The 16,067-nt window shown below is 44.4% G+C and overlaps 1 protein-coding gene across 3 annotated transcripts in view; it reads left to right on the top strand.

Annotated features, from left to right (window-relative positions):
- The first annotated feature begins 422 nt into the window (after positions 1-422).
- YJU2 (YJU2 splicing factor homolog) overlaps positions 423-16,067 on the top strand; it is a 56,141-nt gene continuing 40,496 nt past the window's right edge. Inside the window, exons 1-3 of one of the 3 annotated variants that reach the window (XM_075850608.1) lie at positions 423-827; positions 6,854-6,954; positions 13,084-13,228. In XM_075850608.1, the coding sequence (XP_075706723.1) occupies positions 804-827; positions 6,854-6,954; positions 13,084-13,228 (270 nt within the window). In that variant the 5' untranslated portion in view covers positions 423-803. Of the gene's footprint in view, positions 828-966; positions 1,107-6,853; positions 6,955-13,083; positions 13,229-16,067 lie in introns of those variants that run through there. The other 2 variants (XM_075850617.1, XM_075850625.1) reach the window with 2 other exon arrangements.

Here is a 16,067-nt window from a genome sequence, read left to right as displayed (position 1 = left end):
TTCCGTAAAAACGACGCGCAAAAAACAATGGAGGAATCGCTGTTTTTTTTCATTTTCTACCCCACAAATAATTTTTTCCCGTTTCCTAGTACATTATATGGCACAATAAATGGTGCTACGAAAAACTGCAACTCGTCCCGAAAAAAAAACAAGCCCTTATAGGACTATATAGACGGAAAAATAAAGACGTTATGGCTTTTGGAAGGTGGGGAATAACGAAAATGAAAATCTGAAAAAGGGCTGCGGCGGGAAGGGGTTAAACTGGATGTGTAGGGGCGATGAGTGGACGGGGTTAGAGGCGTGGCTTAATATCTGTTGTCCCTCTGCAATAATTGAAAGTTGGGAGGTATGGTTTCAGCGCAAGAAACAGCTTCTATGTATCCAGGATACAAAGAAGCTGTATCTCAAAAAGTAAACCATTTTTCTTAATAAAAAACTATTAAAAAGAAAGGTTTACATAGCCTTTAAAGCAATGAGAACAGAGCCTTAGTATGTGTACCAAGCCTAAAGAGCAAGCACAGACCACGAATAAGTTGTAGAAAATATAACTATAATGGAGGAACAGATATTTTAATAACTTGATCCGTAGGCGACACAAATGTGTCAACATTTACCACAGTAGTACCTCAGATTATTCTGCCGCTAAAAGAGGCACAATCTTCAACAAAATGGATGCCGCGGTGCAAGCAAAATGAGGACATCCGTACATTTACACGTTGCACCTCTGTTTACGCCTGTGATGACGAAGGCCGGCCGAGTGTGATGTATAGTCCGTGCGACGAAGAGGATCTTGAAGAGTAATCATGTCGGAGCGTAAAGTGCTTAATGTAAGTTTTGTGTTGTGGGACATGATGTAACATGATGTAACATCGGAGTGTGAGCAGCTCACCGCGTACACGACCTCTACTGCACGGGCCCCTTGTCATAGCGCCGCAGACAAGCGCAGCTGTTTCACTGCACGCTGTAATACCAGGAGAAATGGACTCTTAGGACGTGTAGTATTTGACAAATGGGGGTCTATTCACAGAGCACTGATATGTGCAGAGTCCCCTATAATACCAGCAGTGGCCCCAGATCTCATGTAACTGCTATGTGCAGAGAAACGGGTCTGTGTGTGAACGTTTTTATTACTTTGCCTGATGTTGTCAATTTCCCCACAATGCATTGTCAAATAAGGCTTCGTTCACATCTGCGTCAGGGCTCCGTTCCGTCTGAGCTTTCCGTCGGAATGGAGCCCTGACTGACCCAAACGGAAACCATTGGTTTCCGTTTCCATCCCCGTTGATTTTAATGGTGACGGATCCGGTGCCAATGGTTTCCCTTTGTCCGTTCTGCTAAGGGTTCCGTCACTTTGATGGAATCAATAGCTCAATAGCGTAGTCGACTAGTGGTCGTATCGTATTAAATGTGCAAAATATTATTGTTGTCGGCGGCACATCTCCTTGTGTAAATATTGAGACGTGTTGCCGACATGATACAAATGTATGAGGACAAGCGATCATAGTAACAAGCGCTCGTCCCCAAACTAGCTCCTTGTGAAGGGAGCAAACGAGCGCCGATCAACAAAAATTGGCTGGTGTCAAAGCACCTTAAAGGGGTTTTCTATGAGGGACGTTTATGACATATCCACAGGCTATGTCATAAATGTCAGATAGATGCGGGTCCCACCTCTGGGACCCGCAACTATCTCTAGAACGGGGTCCCCTAATTCCCGCTGTAGCTTTTTGTGCTCACGCTGACTCCCGGCCACTTCCTGATTACATGGTTGGGACATGGTCGGAAGTTACGGAAACAGCGTAGCATGCAAGCTACGCTGTTTCTATAACTACTATTTAGTTCTATGGGAGTTACGGAAACAGCATAGCTCAGCGAGCTACGCTGTTTCTATAATGTCCGACCAGAGGCAGCATGAGCACAAAAAGCTGGAATGGGGTTTAGTGGGGTTTAGTCCTGTGGATATGTCATATACGTCCCTAATGACAAAACCACTTTAAGTTGTGCCCTGTATTTGGACATTTGAGCTTCACCTAGCCACTACCATATCCACCAAGAGCTGTTAGCCTAGGTTGGCATCATTGCCCTTAGCTCTCATATATATATATATATATATATATATATATATATATATATATATATATAAAAAAGAAAAATCTCCTGCCTGATTTGATGGGTTATAAGAGCTTGCTGCTCCTCCTCTGGTGGGTAGGAGTTGTATGAAGAAATGGCTGAGCGTGTGTAGGTGTTTTGCCTGGAATTATGGAGATTCCCAACTACACTGTAGTAAACCGCTCGGAGTACACGTTCCCAGAGATCCGCTGCCACTGTCTTCACGTCATACATTGTATTACACACAGGATATGTGCAGAATAAAGTGGATCCTACCAGGCAAGTACAGCATGGGTGAAAGTTTTCCAGTTTTGCCCACAAATGCTTTATTTTATTACCACAGAGGATAAGCAGCAGCACAAGGAATTGTACATCTGCGGTCAGTGGCATCAAGGGACATGAGATTAGAAGTGGGAGAAAAACGTCATTGTAAGTCTAATAAAATGGAAGGTATTCATATCATGAGCAATGACTCTCAGTTGAAGTGAATGGGGATTACAGAAGCCTATTCTCCACTAATGGCTGAAACCAGTGTTGGCCGTTTAGGGTTGTCACGATACCAGAATTTGGACTTCGATACCGATACTTTGTGTAGTATTGCGATTTTCGATACCAAAACGATACTTTGCCAACAGTAATAAAACAAAAATAAGTTCTTCCATTTTCTGATGTGAGGCACGTGGTGTGATTCATTTTGAATGTGCCTCACATTAATAGTAATTAAAGGGGTTGTCCACCTTCTGACAACTGATGACCTATCCACCAGATAGGTCATCAGTATGTCATCGGTGCAGGTCTGACACTCGGACCCCGCAACGATAAGCCGTTCCGGTGGCCTGTGGGCACCGGATGTTGTGGCACATAATGCTATGTACGGAGCCCGGAAGCAGTTGGCTCCGTACATAGCATAGCGGCCGTACTGCAGGTCTGCTCCTATTCACTTGAATAGGAGCAGAGCTGCAGTACTGCAGCTTGGCCGCTATTCCGTGGTCGGAGCTAACTGCTTCTGGCGTGTACGTCCGGTGCACGGAGGCACCGGACCAGCTGATTTGTCCGGTGGATAGATCATCAGTTGTCAGAAGCTGGAAAACTCCTTTAACTCCTTAACGCCGAAGGACGGATATATCCGTCCTCAGCAGCTGCTAGTTCGCGCAGGAGGACGGATATATCCGTCCTGTGATCGCGCGGGTACTGACAGTTTACCCACGCGATCAGCGGCAGGAGCACGGCTGTTATACGCAGCCTGGCTCCTGCTGCAACTGCCGGAATCGAAGCACGCTCCGATTCCGGCAGTTTAACCCATTAAATGCCGCTGTCAATAGTGACAGCGGCATCTAATGTGTTTGACAGAGGGAGGGAGCTCCCTCTGTCACCCGATCGGCGCCCCCGCAAACAAATCGGGGGTCGCCGTCGGGTTTCCATGACAGCCGGGGGTCTAACAAAGACCCCCAGGTCTGTCTTCAGCATCTGCCTGTTAGGCGATGCCAGAGGCATGACCTAATAGGTTGCCTGTCAGTTTTACACTGACAGGCAATAATGCTTCGGTATACTAAGTATACCAAAGCATTATATATGCGATCAACAGATCGCATAGTGAAGTCCCCTGATGGGACTTAAAAAAAAAATGACAATCAGTTAAATAAAGTTTGTGAAAAAAAAATAAAAAAAAATTACAGTCAAAGTCAAATAAAACTACTTTTTTGGCCCAAAAAGTGGTTTTATTTAGTAAAACTGTCAAAACAAATCACACATACACATATATGGTATCCCCACGATCGTAACAACTTGACCAATAAAATGAACACATTAATTAAACCGCCGGATGAACGGCGTCCAAAGAAAACGCAAAAAACAACGGCAAAATTCTCTCTTTTCTCCCATTCCCCCCCAAAAAAATAAAATAAAAGTTAATCTATAAGTCCTATGTACCCCAAAATAGTACTAATGAAAACTACACATTGTCCCGCAAAAATCAAGCCCACATACGGCCACATTGACGGAAAAATAAAAACGTTACGGCTCTTGGAATGCGGCGATGCAAAAACAAGTAATTTTTTTCTAAAAGGGTTTTTATTGTGCAAACGTAGAAAAAACATATAAAACCTTTACATATTTGGTATCCCCATAATCGTGCCGACCCATAGAATAAAGTTAACATGTTATTTACGCTGCATAGTAAACGGCGTAAATTTATAACGTGAAAATTAATGCTGGAATAGCTGCTTATTTTCAATTCTCTCCTAAAATAAAGTTAATAAAAGTTAATCAATACATTATAAGCATCTAAAAATGGTACAATTACAAAATACAACTCGTCCCGCAAAAAACAAGCCCTTATACGGCTATGTCGACGGAATAAAAAAAAAGTTACGACTCTTGGAATGCGACCGTGAAAAAACAAGAAATAATCCTTGGTCATTAACGTGCAAAATGGCCCGGTCATTAAGGGGTTAACCCCATCATGTTTCTCAGTCATAATGGACAACATTGGGTTAATGTGTAAGGTACATGATGGGGTTAATTACTATTAATGTGAGACACATGGAGGTTAAATTTGTCACACCTCGTGCCTTACATTCATAAGTGAAAGAAAGCAGTTGTTTTGTTTTTTTTCTAGCGTACACATCATAAATGACCAATGGCAAAAAATTTGTTGTGCAGGTTATTACGGCCGCACCAATACTGAATATGTGTATATTTTATGTATTGAGACTTAATTAATGTTTATTGTAAAAAATGTATATCTGTTTTTTTAATTTAATATTACTATGTTTTTACTTTTTTATTTTTAAACTTTAATGTACTGGCATATATCTATATTACAGTACATTAGCCTGTGTATGGATAGTACACAGGCTGTTGTTAGGACATACCTAAGTATGCCCTAACAGGAAATATGGTAAGACAGCCCTGGGGTCCTTCAATGGACTCTGGGCTATCTGCCCATACATGGTATGTCCCTCAATCGGGTCACAGGGATTCCCTGTGACGCAATCCAAGGGGCATCCCCCCTTCTCATTTTCCCCTTGAATGCTGCGGTCAGCTTTGGTCGCAGCATTCAGGGGAATAGCGGCGAAGATGAGGTTTCTCTGATCCCCGCTGTTAGAGCGGGGCTCTGGCTGTGTAATACAGCCATTGCCCCGCTCCTGACAATAAGTGCGCGCGCGGTCAGCATGAGGTGATGCAGCCGGCGCTGCACTAATGAGCGCACGCACTTAAGACAGAACATGGGGGTGTTTTGCAGTGCGCCCGCCATGTTCTGTTTTCAGTGCCGCCGCTCATTAGTGCAGCGCTGGTCGCATCACATCATGCCGACCGTGTGCACTTGTCAGGACTCAGAAGCGGAGCAATGGCTCTCATACATTCATGTGTTAGGCCTCATTCACACGGCAGGGTTTCCCGTCCGGGTGCCGGCCGTTCATAAATCGGCCGGCACCCGGCTGCATTAGGAATGATAGACCCCTAATGGGGCTATTCACACGACCGATTTTTTGACGGCCGGAAAATCCGGCCGTCAAAAAATAGGACATGCTCTATCTTTGCCCGGACACCCGGCCGCCCGGCTCCCATAGAAGTCTATGGGGCCGGGTATTACACGGCCATCACCGGAATGTGTTCCGAGTGATGGCCGGGTTTCCCGGCGCTTGCGCTCTATCTCCTCCTCCTCACAGCGCAGAGTGCATGTGAGGAGGAGGAGTTGATGCCATTCTGACGAATGGCATCGCTGCACACTGTGTTGCAGGGCCGGGGTGTACAGCAGGTGGAGGGAGCGCTGCGCTGGCTCCCTTCCCCTGCTTGTTAAAAGCACCCTGGCTCGGCGACACCTTAGATGGCGCCGCTAGTAGCAGCAGCTGCTGCGGCTGCTACTACTGTAGCGACGCCACTATAGCAGAGCGGGGAAGGTATCTCCCCGCTCTGCTATGTGCTAGCCGCACTTTAGCTCCTTGAAGGAGCGGAATCCCCGTGTGTTCGGGGATTCCGCTCCTGGACAGAGCGCTTGATGTCTCTGTCCATATCTGGGCAGTGACATCAGGGGAAACTCCTGAAGCGGAATCCCCGAACACATGGGGATTCCCCTTCAGGAGCTGCCGCTGATGTCACTGTCCGGATCTGCCCGGCCCGGCACGGATGCATAACTTTATGCAAACCGGCCGGGCAGAATGGCCGATTTTACCGGCCGGCACTCGGGCTCGGACCCGACCCGGTCGTGTGAATCCCGCCTTAGGCCCCATTCACACGACCATAAAATAACTCCATAATTGCGGACCCTGTTCTATTAGCCGCGGACACTTTTCCGTATCCCTAAGGAAGGGTGTCCGTGCCGTAGAACCGTGCCGGGAAATATGGAGCATGTCCTACTTTTTATTTTTTGCGGGCCGTGCTCCCATACACGGCCGAGTGCATGGGGCCTTACTATACTAAGCTGTGCGGCCGCATGAAATAACGGTATCGAACTGTTTGGGGGTGCACAGCGTCGACACAGTATCAAAGTTTCGATGCATCGTGCATCCCTATGGCCGTTATTGGAATTTTTCCATGGGGGGGTTCTATCCCTTGGACTCCAACAACCGCACTGTTATGGTGTGACAGATTCACCTCTATCGTGGTGTACACATACAATCGTATGAATGGAGTAGCGAATTCTTGCTATATATTACTTTGCACAAGGTATTAACACTATTTCAAATGAGATCTTTTAAAGAGATATATAATAACTTCTATTCTCCTCTCTCTTTTTTACCTTCAGAAATATTATCCACCAGATTTTGATCCATCTAAAATCCCTAAATTAAAACTTCCCAAAGACCGTCAATATGTGGTGCGCCTGATGGCTCCATTCAACATGAGGTAAGTATGTGTGATTTGCTGCTGTCTATATCATAAGAAATGTAACCCTTTAACTTGCTATACAGGGAAAATATCTGTTTCATCTCTGATGAAGTTTTCTTTTATGTTGTTGACTTTTAGTGCTCTGGAACTTTGTCACTGTCCAGTGTAAGGCTGGGTTCACACGGAGCTTTTTGACGTGGAAACTGCGCCGCAAAACGTGCCAAAAAAAGTCTGAAAATGCCTCCCATTGATTTCAATGGGAGGCGGAGGCGTTTTTTTTCCCGCGAGCGGAAAAACCGGCTCGTGGGAAAAAGAAGGGACATGCCCTACCTTCGGCCGTTTACGCCTCTGACCTCCCATTGACATCAATGGGAGGCAGAGAAAGCGTATTTCGCAGCGTTTTATGCCCGCGGCGCTCAGTGGCCGCGGACGAAAAACGCAACGAAAATCGGCGTGCAGGCAGAGGAAAATCTGCCTCAAAATTGCAAACTGAATTTTGAGGCAGATTTTCTTCCTGGAAAAAACTCAGTGTGAACCCAGCCTAAGGCTATGTTCACACGGAGTATTTTGGGGGAGGAATATCTGCCTCAAAATTCCGTTTGGAACTTTGAGGCAGATATTCCTCTCCCTGCACGCCGATTTTCGCGGCAATTATCGCGCCGGTTTTCGCCCGCGGCCATTGAACGCCGCGGGCATAAAACAGCGAGATATACGCTTTCTCCTGCCTCCCATTGAAGTCAATGGGAGGTCGGAGGCGGAAGCGCCCGAAGATAGGGCATGTCACTTCTTTTTCCCGCGAGGCAGTTTTACTGCTCGCGGGAAAAAGACGCCCACGCCTCCCATTGAAATCAATGGGAGGCGTTCTCGGGCCGTTTCTGCCGAGTTTTGCGACGCGGTTTCCGCGTCAAAAAACTCGGCAAAATACCCCGTGTGAACATAGCCTAACAGAAGATTGGTGTTTTATTTAACTTCAATGTTTTATTGAATTTTCACATGAAATACGAACAGCAAAATATACAAAAATTTCAGATGTGAGAAACAAGCATAGATTCGCTACAATATTGTCAGCAGATTAGAGATTCGCCATAAGGATATTTGCAAAGAAAACAAATCACTGCTCCTAATATGCACATTTTGCTGAACGTTACCCACAAGTGTTATAGGCAATATTTCTCCAATACTTGATCGTAATTATTCTCTATGCATACATAAGTAAAAGCAAAAATAAAAAACAATCTGGATCTACAGGTCCCTCTAGTTGTCGTGACTCCCAGGACCCCTCCGCATCAGCGCGACTTGGCAATCCTCCACCACCACTCCACAGACACTGTTAAAGGGAATGTGTCGCAAATTAAACCTTTTTTTTTAAGTGTCGTTACTTATTTCTATTATATTTTTTACGTTTTTTGCTGTATTATTTTTTTTTTTTCCGTATGGTGGAAAGTATTAAAAATGAAATAATAATTTGACATGTTTTCCAATGTTGGCCACCAGGGGGAGCACTTCCCAGAATTACAGCAAGGTGAATAAGGCAAAGCAACCTGACTCACAGCTGCTGTAAATGTGGGAGGGAACCTCACCCCCCCCCTCTCACAAGCCAGGTAAAGGTGTCTTCAAATTGCTAAGCAGTGTCCGGCAGCCATATTGGGTGTGATTCTGCAGCTGGAAGAAGTTCTAGGACACACCAAAAGGCTAAGGGTATGTTCACACGCTTACTAAACAAAGGGAAAACCGCTCCTGATTTTCAGCCATTTTTTAATCAAACTCGCGTTTTTTTTAATGGCCGTTTTTGGAGCTTTTTTCTATAAAGTCAATGAAAAACGGCTCCAAAATCGTCCCAAGAAGTGATGTGCACTTCATTTTGGTCGGGCGTCTTTTTACGTGCTGTTTTTGGAAAACTACCACGTAAAAAACGCCCTGTTCTGCTTCCGATTTTTCATCTGAAAACATTGTGTGTGAACATACCCTAAGGGTATGTGCACACGCTAACTGCATTTACGTCTGAAATGACGGAGCTGTTTTCAGGAGAAAACAGCTCCGTCATTTCAGACGTAATTGCTCGTACTCGCGTTTTGCGAGGCGTCGATTACGGCCGTAATTTGGAGCTGTTCTTCATTGAATTCAATGAAAAACGGCTCAAATTACGTCCCAAGAAGTGTCCTGCACTTCTTTGCCGAGGCTGTTATTTTACGCGCCGTCTTTTGACAGTGACGCGTAAAATTACAGGTCGTCGGCAAACCCATTCAAATGAATGGGCAGATGTTTGCCAAAGTATTGGAGCCATCTTTTAAGACGTAAATCGAGGTGTAAAACGCCTCGTTTACGCCTGAAAATAGGTCGTGTGAACCCAGCCTTAGAATGATGAAAGTGAAGTGAATGACTTTTCAGTTGACCGGTTCACACTCCGTGTATTTGACATGTTTTGTTTTGCACATTTTACGTGCAAAAAAACACATAATAAACGCTTGATTACACTTGATTTTGCGTGTTTGGGGGATTTGTGTGTGCGTGTGAGGGGGGGGGGGTGCTTGCCGCTGATTCTTCAAAACAGCTGATAAGCGGCTGTGAAGTATCGGCGGCGCCCGTGCACACTCCGCTCTGCCACACACACACACACGGGAAAAGTCTAAAAGGGGTCGTCCAGGAAAACATGGTGCCGCACCTGTCCTCAGGTCGTGTGTGGTATTACAACTCTGTCCTATTCACTTCAATGGAGGTGAACTGCAATACCAGACACGACCTGAGGACAGGTTTATATATGTTTGTATTCGTCAGGGCATTGCGGTACAAGCAATTGGCGGATCACCTACCACAAGTCTCTCTTGATACCATATAGTTTAAGATGGGTGTTTTATTTGACATCTTATTATATTGTTGTTCTATTCTTCCATATAGCGCACATGGTTAACCTGCAATTGACACGTTCTTATGTATTGTAGTGGTTTAATGCTACATATGAACGTAAGCTCCTGTAAATGTTATTCCTGACGGGAATTCTCCTTAAGAATAACAGTGTATACGTTATAAGAATGGGGGGAGGAAACCTCCAGCTCACCAGTCCAACGCCTGACACCTTTGCCTCGCTCGGATCTCCGCGACAGTCCACGGCAAACAATAGAAGTGTGAAGAAAGTTGATCCAGCGCTGCAGGTATGTGGTTAAAAAGGAACGTATTCCCAATTTTATTGTATCCAAAGATTAAAATTCGATGTCAGGTGGATGAATGGATGCCATGACTAAGAGCACTTGCCGTGCTAGAAACGCGTAGGCGCTTAAATATCCACCTAATACTGCCTTGATGCCAATATGCACTTGACATCGAATTTTAATCTTTGGATACAATAAAATTGGGAATACGTTCCTTTTTAACCACATACCTGCAGCGCTGGATCAACTTTCTTCACACTTCTGTATACGTTTCTGTGAATCTCCACCTATTGAATTTTTTTTCCTATATAGTACAGGCTATTATTATCCCTTAAGGACACAGCCTGTTTTCGCCAAATGGACCAGGCCAGTTTTTTCAAATATGATGTGTCAATTTATGTGATAATAACTTTGAAATGCTTTTATTTTTTCAAGCGTTTCTGAGATTGTTTTCTCGTGACACATTGTACTTTAAGATAGTGGTAAAATTTGGTCGATACATTCAGTGTTTATTTGTGAAAAATACCAAAATTTTGAGAAAATGATCAAAAATTTGAATTTTTCTCAATTTAAATGTATCTACATGTAATATCACACAAAATAGTTACTAATTAACGTTTCCCATATGTCTACTTTATGTTTACATCGTTTTTTGAACATACTTTTGTTTTTCCAGGACGTTACAAGGCTTAGAACTTTAGCAGCAATTTCTCACATTTTCAAGAAAATTTCAAAAGGGCTATATTTTTAGGGACCAGTTCGGTTCTGAGGTGGCTTTGAGGGCCTTATATATTAGAAACTCCTATAAAACACCCCATTTTAAAAACGCCACCCCTCAAAGTATTCAAAACAGCATTTAGAAAGTTTCTTAACGCTTTTAGTGTTTCACAGGAATTAAAGCCAAGTAGAGGTGAAATTTACAAATCTAACTTCTGACCGACAGAAGGGAAGGAAAGAGGGGGAAGGGAGAGAAAAAGATTTTTAAAAAAAACACACGTAGAAATCGAGGTACCAGGTCTACCTGGAGTGGCAAGAAAAGTTTCGGTAGTATGGGGAGTACTACTTGTGAATACATAGGTCACCAGCATCTGGGCACAAAGGTGCGGTAACAACAATGTGGTTGAGGCGAACTATAAAGTGTAACGGGTGTTAAGGGGGGAAGGGGCATAGTTGTTATCGGCAGTAAATGTAAATTAGAGATGAAATAATATAATCGGCGGTAATATAGTGGGCCAAACACATAGTGCTACCAATCGGCAAAGCAAAACGTGTCTGGCAGGCCAGACAGGTAGTTCGTAAGTGTTTGAAAGGGAGAAGGATTAAGGATAAAGGGAATTACATATTACATTCACTTGAATTCAATTGAAATATTGGTGTCGGTAGGTCAGAGGAACATAGCATGAAATCATACAGAAAAAATGATTACAGAATAATAATTCAAAACAATTTGCTCAGCCAAATTCCGAAAAGGATACATAGCCCGATATAGGGAACAGTCCCTACGTTGGGGAGACTGCATTGGACAGGTTGCCAGAGGTTAGTGTGGGCAACAAGAGCGTATAATTCCAAGTCAAGTGGAAGAAGGTCAATCAGACCATAACGGTAGAGTGAATAGTGATTAGGGTAAAAGTACTTATCCTTCAGGTAGGATCGTCACGAACCCCGACGGAGTTGTTTGTAAACTCATTTACAATTCAAACAAGAGGAGTGAGGACCCTGCTCGCAAGAGCTTACAATCACTCACTTTGGAAGTGGAATGTCAAAAGATGTAGGTGCGGAAGACTGCTACTTGAATTCTTGGACTACCCATATAATTTGTTAGAGGTGATTAATATTTTAGTATCAATATTACAGTAGATTGTGGGATTTCTGTGGAGCAGAAATGTGTAACAAGTGCATCAATCCTGCAATACCCCCACCCCATTTACTATTAGGGTATGTTCACACAGGGCGGGTATGCTGCGTAAAAGTGCATTGCGTATCTGCCCTGTGCGCCGCTGAGAATTCCGTACGAAAAGCCGCACCAAATTGTGGTGCCGTTTTTCAGCCGGAATGTCTGCAGTGGAAAACTGCACATAAAAAAATAAAAGTTTCATACTTGCGTAGCCATGGCGACGCGTCCCTCTGCCATCCTGCAGCCCGGCCTTCTGGGATGACATTTTATCCCATGTGGCCACTGCAGCCAGTGATTGGGTGGCACAGAATTCTGGGTATAAGATTTTATTTTTTTCCTGAGTTGCGTTTTTCTGCTGCAAAAAACGCAACATCTGCTGTTTGTTGCAGGTTTTACCTCCTCATTAAATTCAATGGGGAAAACCCGCAACAAGAAACAGCGATTATGCAAATACAGTTGACATGCTGCGGATGAAAAAACGCACCACAGGTAAATTTTTGAGCGTTTTTTCCCGCTCAATATTTACGCAGCGTGTGGATGAGATTTGTTCAAAGCTCATCCACTCTTCTGCTGCTGTATTATGCTGCCGGTTTTCCGCAACTAAGTCAGCTACATCTGACCAACTTCCCAATTCTCATTAGGCTGCAGAAATTAAGGCTAGACTTTAGTGTCAATTGCACAGATCGATCCAGTCTTGTTAGAAGTTCAAGCTGGTAGTGTAATGGTGTGAAGAATGTTTTCTCTCCACACATAAGCCAATGACGATTAATTTAAAGCCTTTGGGATGTATTAAATTGAGGAATTTGCAGTAGAAACATGCAGGCGAAAAAAATATATGCAGAAATTGTGTGATACTATTATGTTGTTTGATCCATGTCCCAAAGAATTGGGTGGGCGGCTCTGAGGGAAAAGCAGGTGGAGTATATAGAAAAACGTCCGGTACTTTAATAAATTGGCCATAGTGTTCCAATACAAATTCTAGTCAATTTCCTTTCACTGAAATAGTGTACGTATGTTACTTTTTCTTTTACTGTGAACAGAGCCTTGAACTTCAATGCCCATCCCGTTTCATGATCTTTAACAGAACTGTTTTTTTCTTTCTTATAGGTGTAAAACATGTGGGGAGTATATATATAAAGGAAAAAAATTCAATGCGAGGAAGGAAACTGTACAGAATGAGCAATACTTGGGACTACCCATCTTTCGGTTTTATATTAAATGTACACGTTGCTTAGCTGAAATCACATTTAAGGTATAGAAGGCAGAGCCTAATGACTCCCATTTTGTGTATTAAAAGTAATTTTTTTTTTCCATTATAAACAGTGATTCTAATTTTAAAAGAAACAAAATATTTTTCTGTGCAATTCAGAACTAATCAAAAAAGAAAGGTGGTAATGGCTTTAGCAACATGGCGCTGCATCCATTTTTTTATTGTTTTTCCCATTTTTTTTTTTCCTCCCCGTCTTTCAAAAACCATAACTTGTTTTAATCTTTCCGTTGATATAGCCATATGAGGGCTTGTTTTTCTTGCTCATTTACATTGGGGAACACAGACCGTGGGTATATACTGTTGCTACTAGGAGGCTTAACACTATGAAATAAAAAAGTGACTCCTCCTAAAGGATATACCCTGCCTACAGACACTGAGATATTCGGACTTCGCTTAGTGTCGTAAGTGGCAGACATTTCTGCTGATAGCAGCAGATTCTCTACCAAGAATTTTCCTTTATTTTATTATTTTCATCATGAAGAACTAGGGGCACAGGGTCTACATGTGTTCCTATTCGGCAGGCGCACAGTTTCATATGCAAATGCACTGTTGTCCAACCTGCCCATGAAGACCAATGGGACAAGAGCGCCAGCTCCTCTTTCACCCACAGCCTAAGGGGCACCTCTAACACCTCTCACCAGCATCCCCTCGGTAAAGGCGGTAACACTGAGGGGGTGCCCCTGCTGGTCAGTACATCTGGGATATGGAGAGTTAAATGAGTGCTATTTAACATCCCCCCATTCTGTGTGGCATGTCTGCCCACCCGCCGGACTCTTGTTCTGCCCATCGATGTCTTCCCCTCGTGGCCGACCCTGCAAGCAGACCAGAGCTTCTCGCTTGCCTTGATTTTCATCGTCCTCTTCTGTTTCACCTTCCTCACTTGGGCAAGGTGTTTCTGGTCCTGATGTCAGGTCTGGTGCCTCCTCTCCTAGAGGTTTTGTCTGACGGTGAATTATCTTATTCCGACTGACTCCGTTGGAAAGCGTACTACCCCTCTTCTCACCTCAGTCGAGGTGCTAATTGGAGCTGTCCGTGTCACGCCTCAGGTCACTGATTCTGTACCTTCCACTGACTCAATTCCTTTCCTTCAGCCCCAACATTCTCATGCTGTTTTTTCAGCCCAATCAGAATTGGAGGTTATTGTCGGACAAGAAGTTTTCCCCTCTAGCCTTCTGGATGTTTTCTACCCCTTTCTAGAGGGCAATTCTTCAGGGTTTCTCGCCTAGCCTATTCCACTTACTTTAAGGATCCCTTGGATTATCACGTGGACTCCTTTTGCTAAAACCACTTTTAAAAGGGCCTCCGGCTTTGCTTTTCAATACATTTTTGCATCTGTCTGGGTTAGCAGAGCCATCACTGAAAGGGCTCACAAACTAAGTCACGACCTGCTTTTAGGCCCTCCTTCTGGAATTGAGAGCCATCTTTCTGTGTCTCCTGCACCAAGTCCCGTTAAGGGTTCAGACAGACCATGCCAAGGCCATGGCTTATCTAAATCACCAGGGTGGCACTCGCAGCTCCGCAGTGATGGCTGAGGCTTCTAGAGGAAGGCTTCAGAAAAAAAAAAGCTTGATGGCTTTTGTAATGTGGGGATGAAAACACGAAAGGGAAAATTCGGGAAAACACGCACACACACACCTCTTGCAGAAGATGTCTGTGTGGGGAGAGATTGCATCAGGAGATTCTGTGACCTGATTAGCTGAGCTGATTTGCTCGTGCACGAGTTAAAAGCAAAGCATCCTGGCATATAAGGGCACAAGCTCAAGCTTCGATCCCCTTAGCTGATGTCACAATCCGGAAGTGCCCGCCCATTTCATGAAGCAGTAAGATAAGATTTTACATTTATGGTCTGAAAACTATAGGCTAGGAAGTAGCTATCTGCATAATATAGGTATCGTTGGAATTGTAGTGAAAGGCTCTATTCAGTGCAAAAAATTATTTTTCGGCAATGTCATTGGAGGTACGCTTTTACGGCGTGGCTGTTGAAGCAGTCGCCCTGAGGGCTCGTGTTTTTTCGGAGAGTGTTATCCTCACTATGATTAAGGCCAGAAAGTCCTCAACGCACATGGAAGGCTTACCTTAGTTGGTGTGAGGATCGCAAGCTCCCCCCCCCCCCCCCCTCCTTGGTTTTTTCCTTGCCTAGGATCCTATCTCTTTTACAAAGACGATTGGATTGTGGTTAAACTCTCAGCTCCCTTAAGGGGCAGGTGTCTGCCCTTTCTGTCTTGTTTAGTTGGCGTCTAAAGCTGACATCAAGACATTTTTTGCAGGGGGTGGCTCATGCGGTCCCCTCTTATCGTCCTCCGATTCCCTCGTGGGATCTGATTTTGGGCTTTGATGTCTTACAGTCCACTCAATTTGAATCGTTGAGAGAAATCTCTCATCATTTTCTGTGCTGGAAGGTGTTTTTTCTGGTTGCGGTGACATCCATCCAGAGCGCCTCAGAGTTGGCGGCTTTCTCTTGTCGTTTTCCGTTTTTGACTCTTCACCAAGACAAGGTAGTGCTCCGCACGGTGCCCTCCTTTTTGCCTAAAGTGGTTTCTGCATTCCACATAAATGACGATATTGTCTTGCCGTCTTTTTGTCCTTCTCCCAGTCATCTGAGGGTGTGTTCCCGCTACAACCTGGATGCTGTCAGTGCTCTGCAGCTTCACCTTTCTATCACTCCTTCCTTCCGGTGGTCGGATTCCCTCTTCATCCTCCCAGAGGGTCCCAGGAAGAGTTTGGCGGCCTCTAAGGCTACCATTGCTCGGTGGATTCGAATGATTGTTCGTGAGGCTTATCGCGTCCGGGGAAAGGTTCCACCTTTCCAGGGGTCACGGTC

Source organism: Rhinoderma darwinii, chromosome 1 (assembly GCF_050947455.1).
Source record: "Rhinoderma darwinii isolate aRhiDar2 chromosome 1, aRhiDar2.hap1, whole genome shotgun sequence".
In the NCBI taxonomy this organism is placed as follows: domain Eukaryota; kingdom Metazoa; phylum Chordata; class Amphibia; order Anura; family Rhinodermatidae; genus Rhinoderma; species Rhinoderma darwinii.
This window is presented reverse-complemented; position numbering and strand designations above follow the sequence as displayed.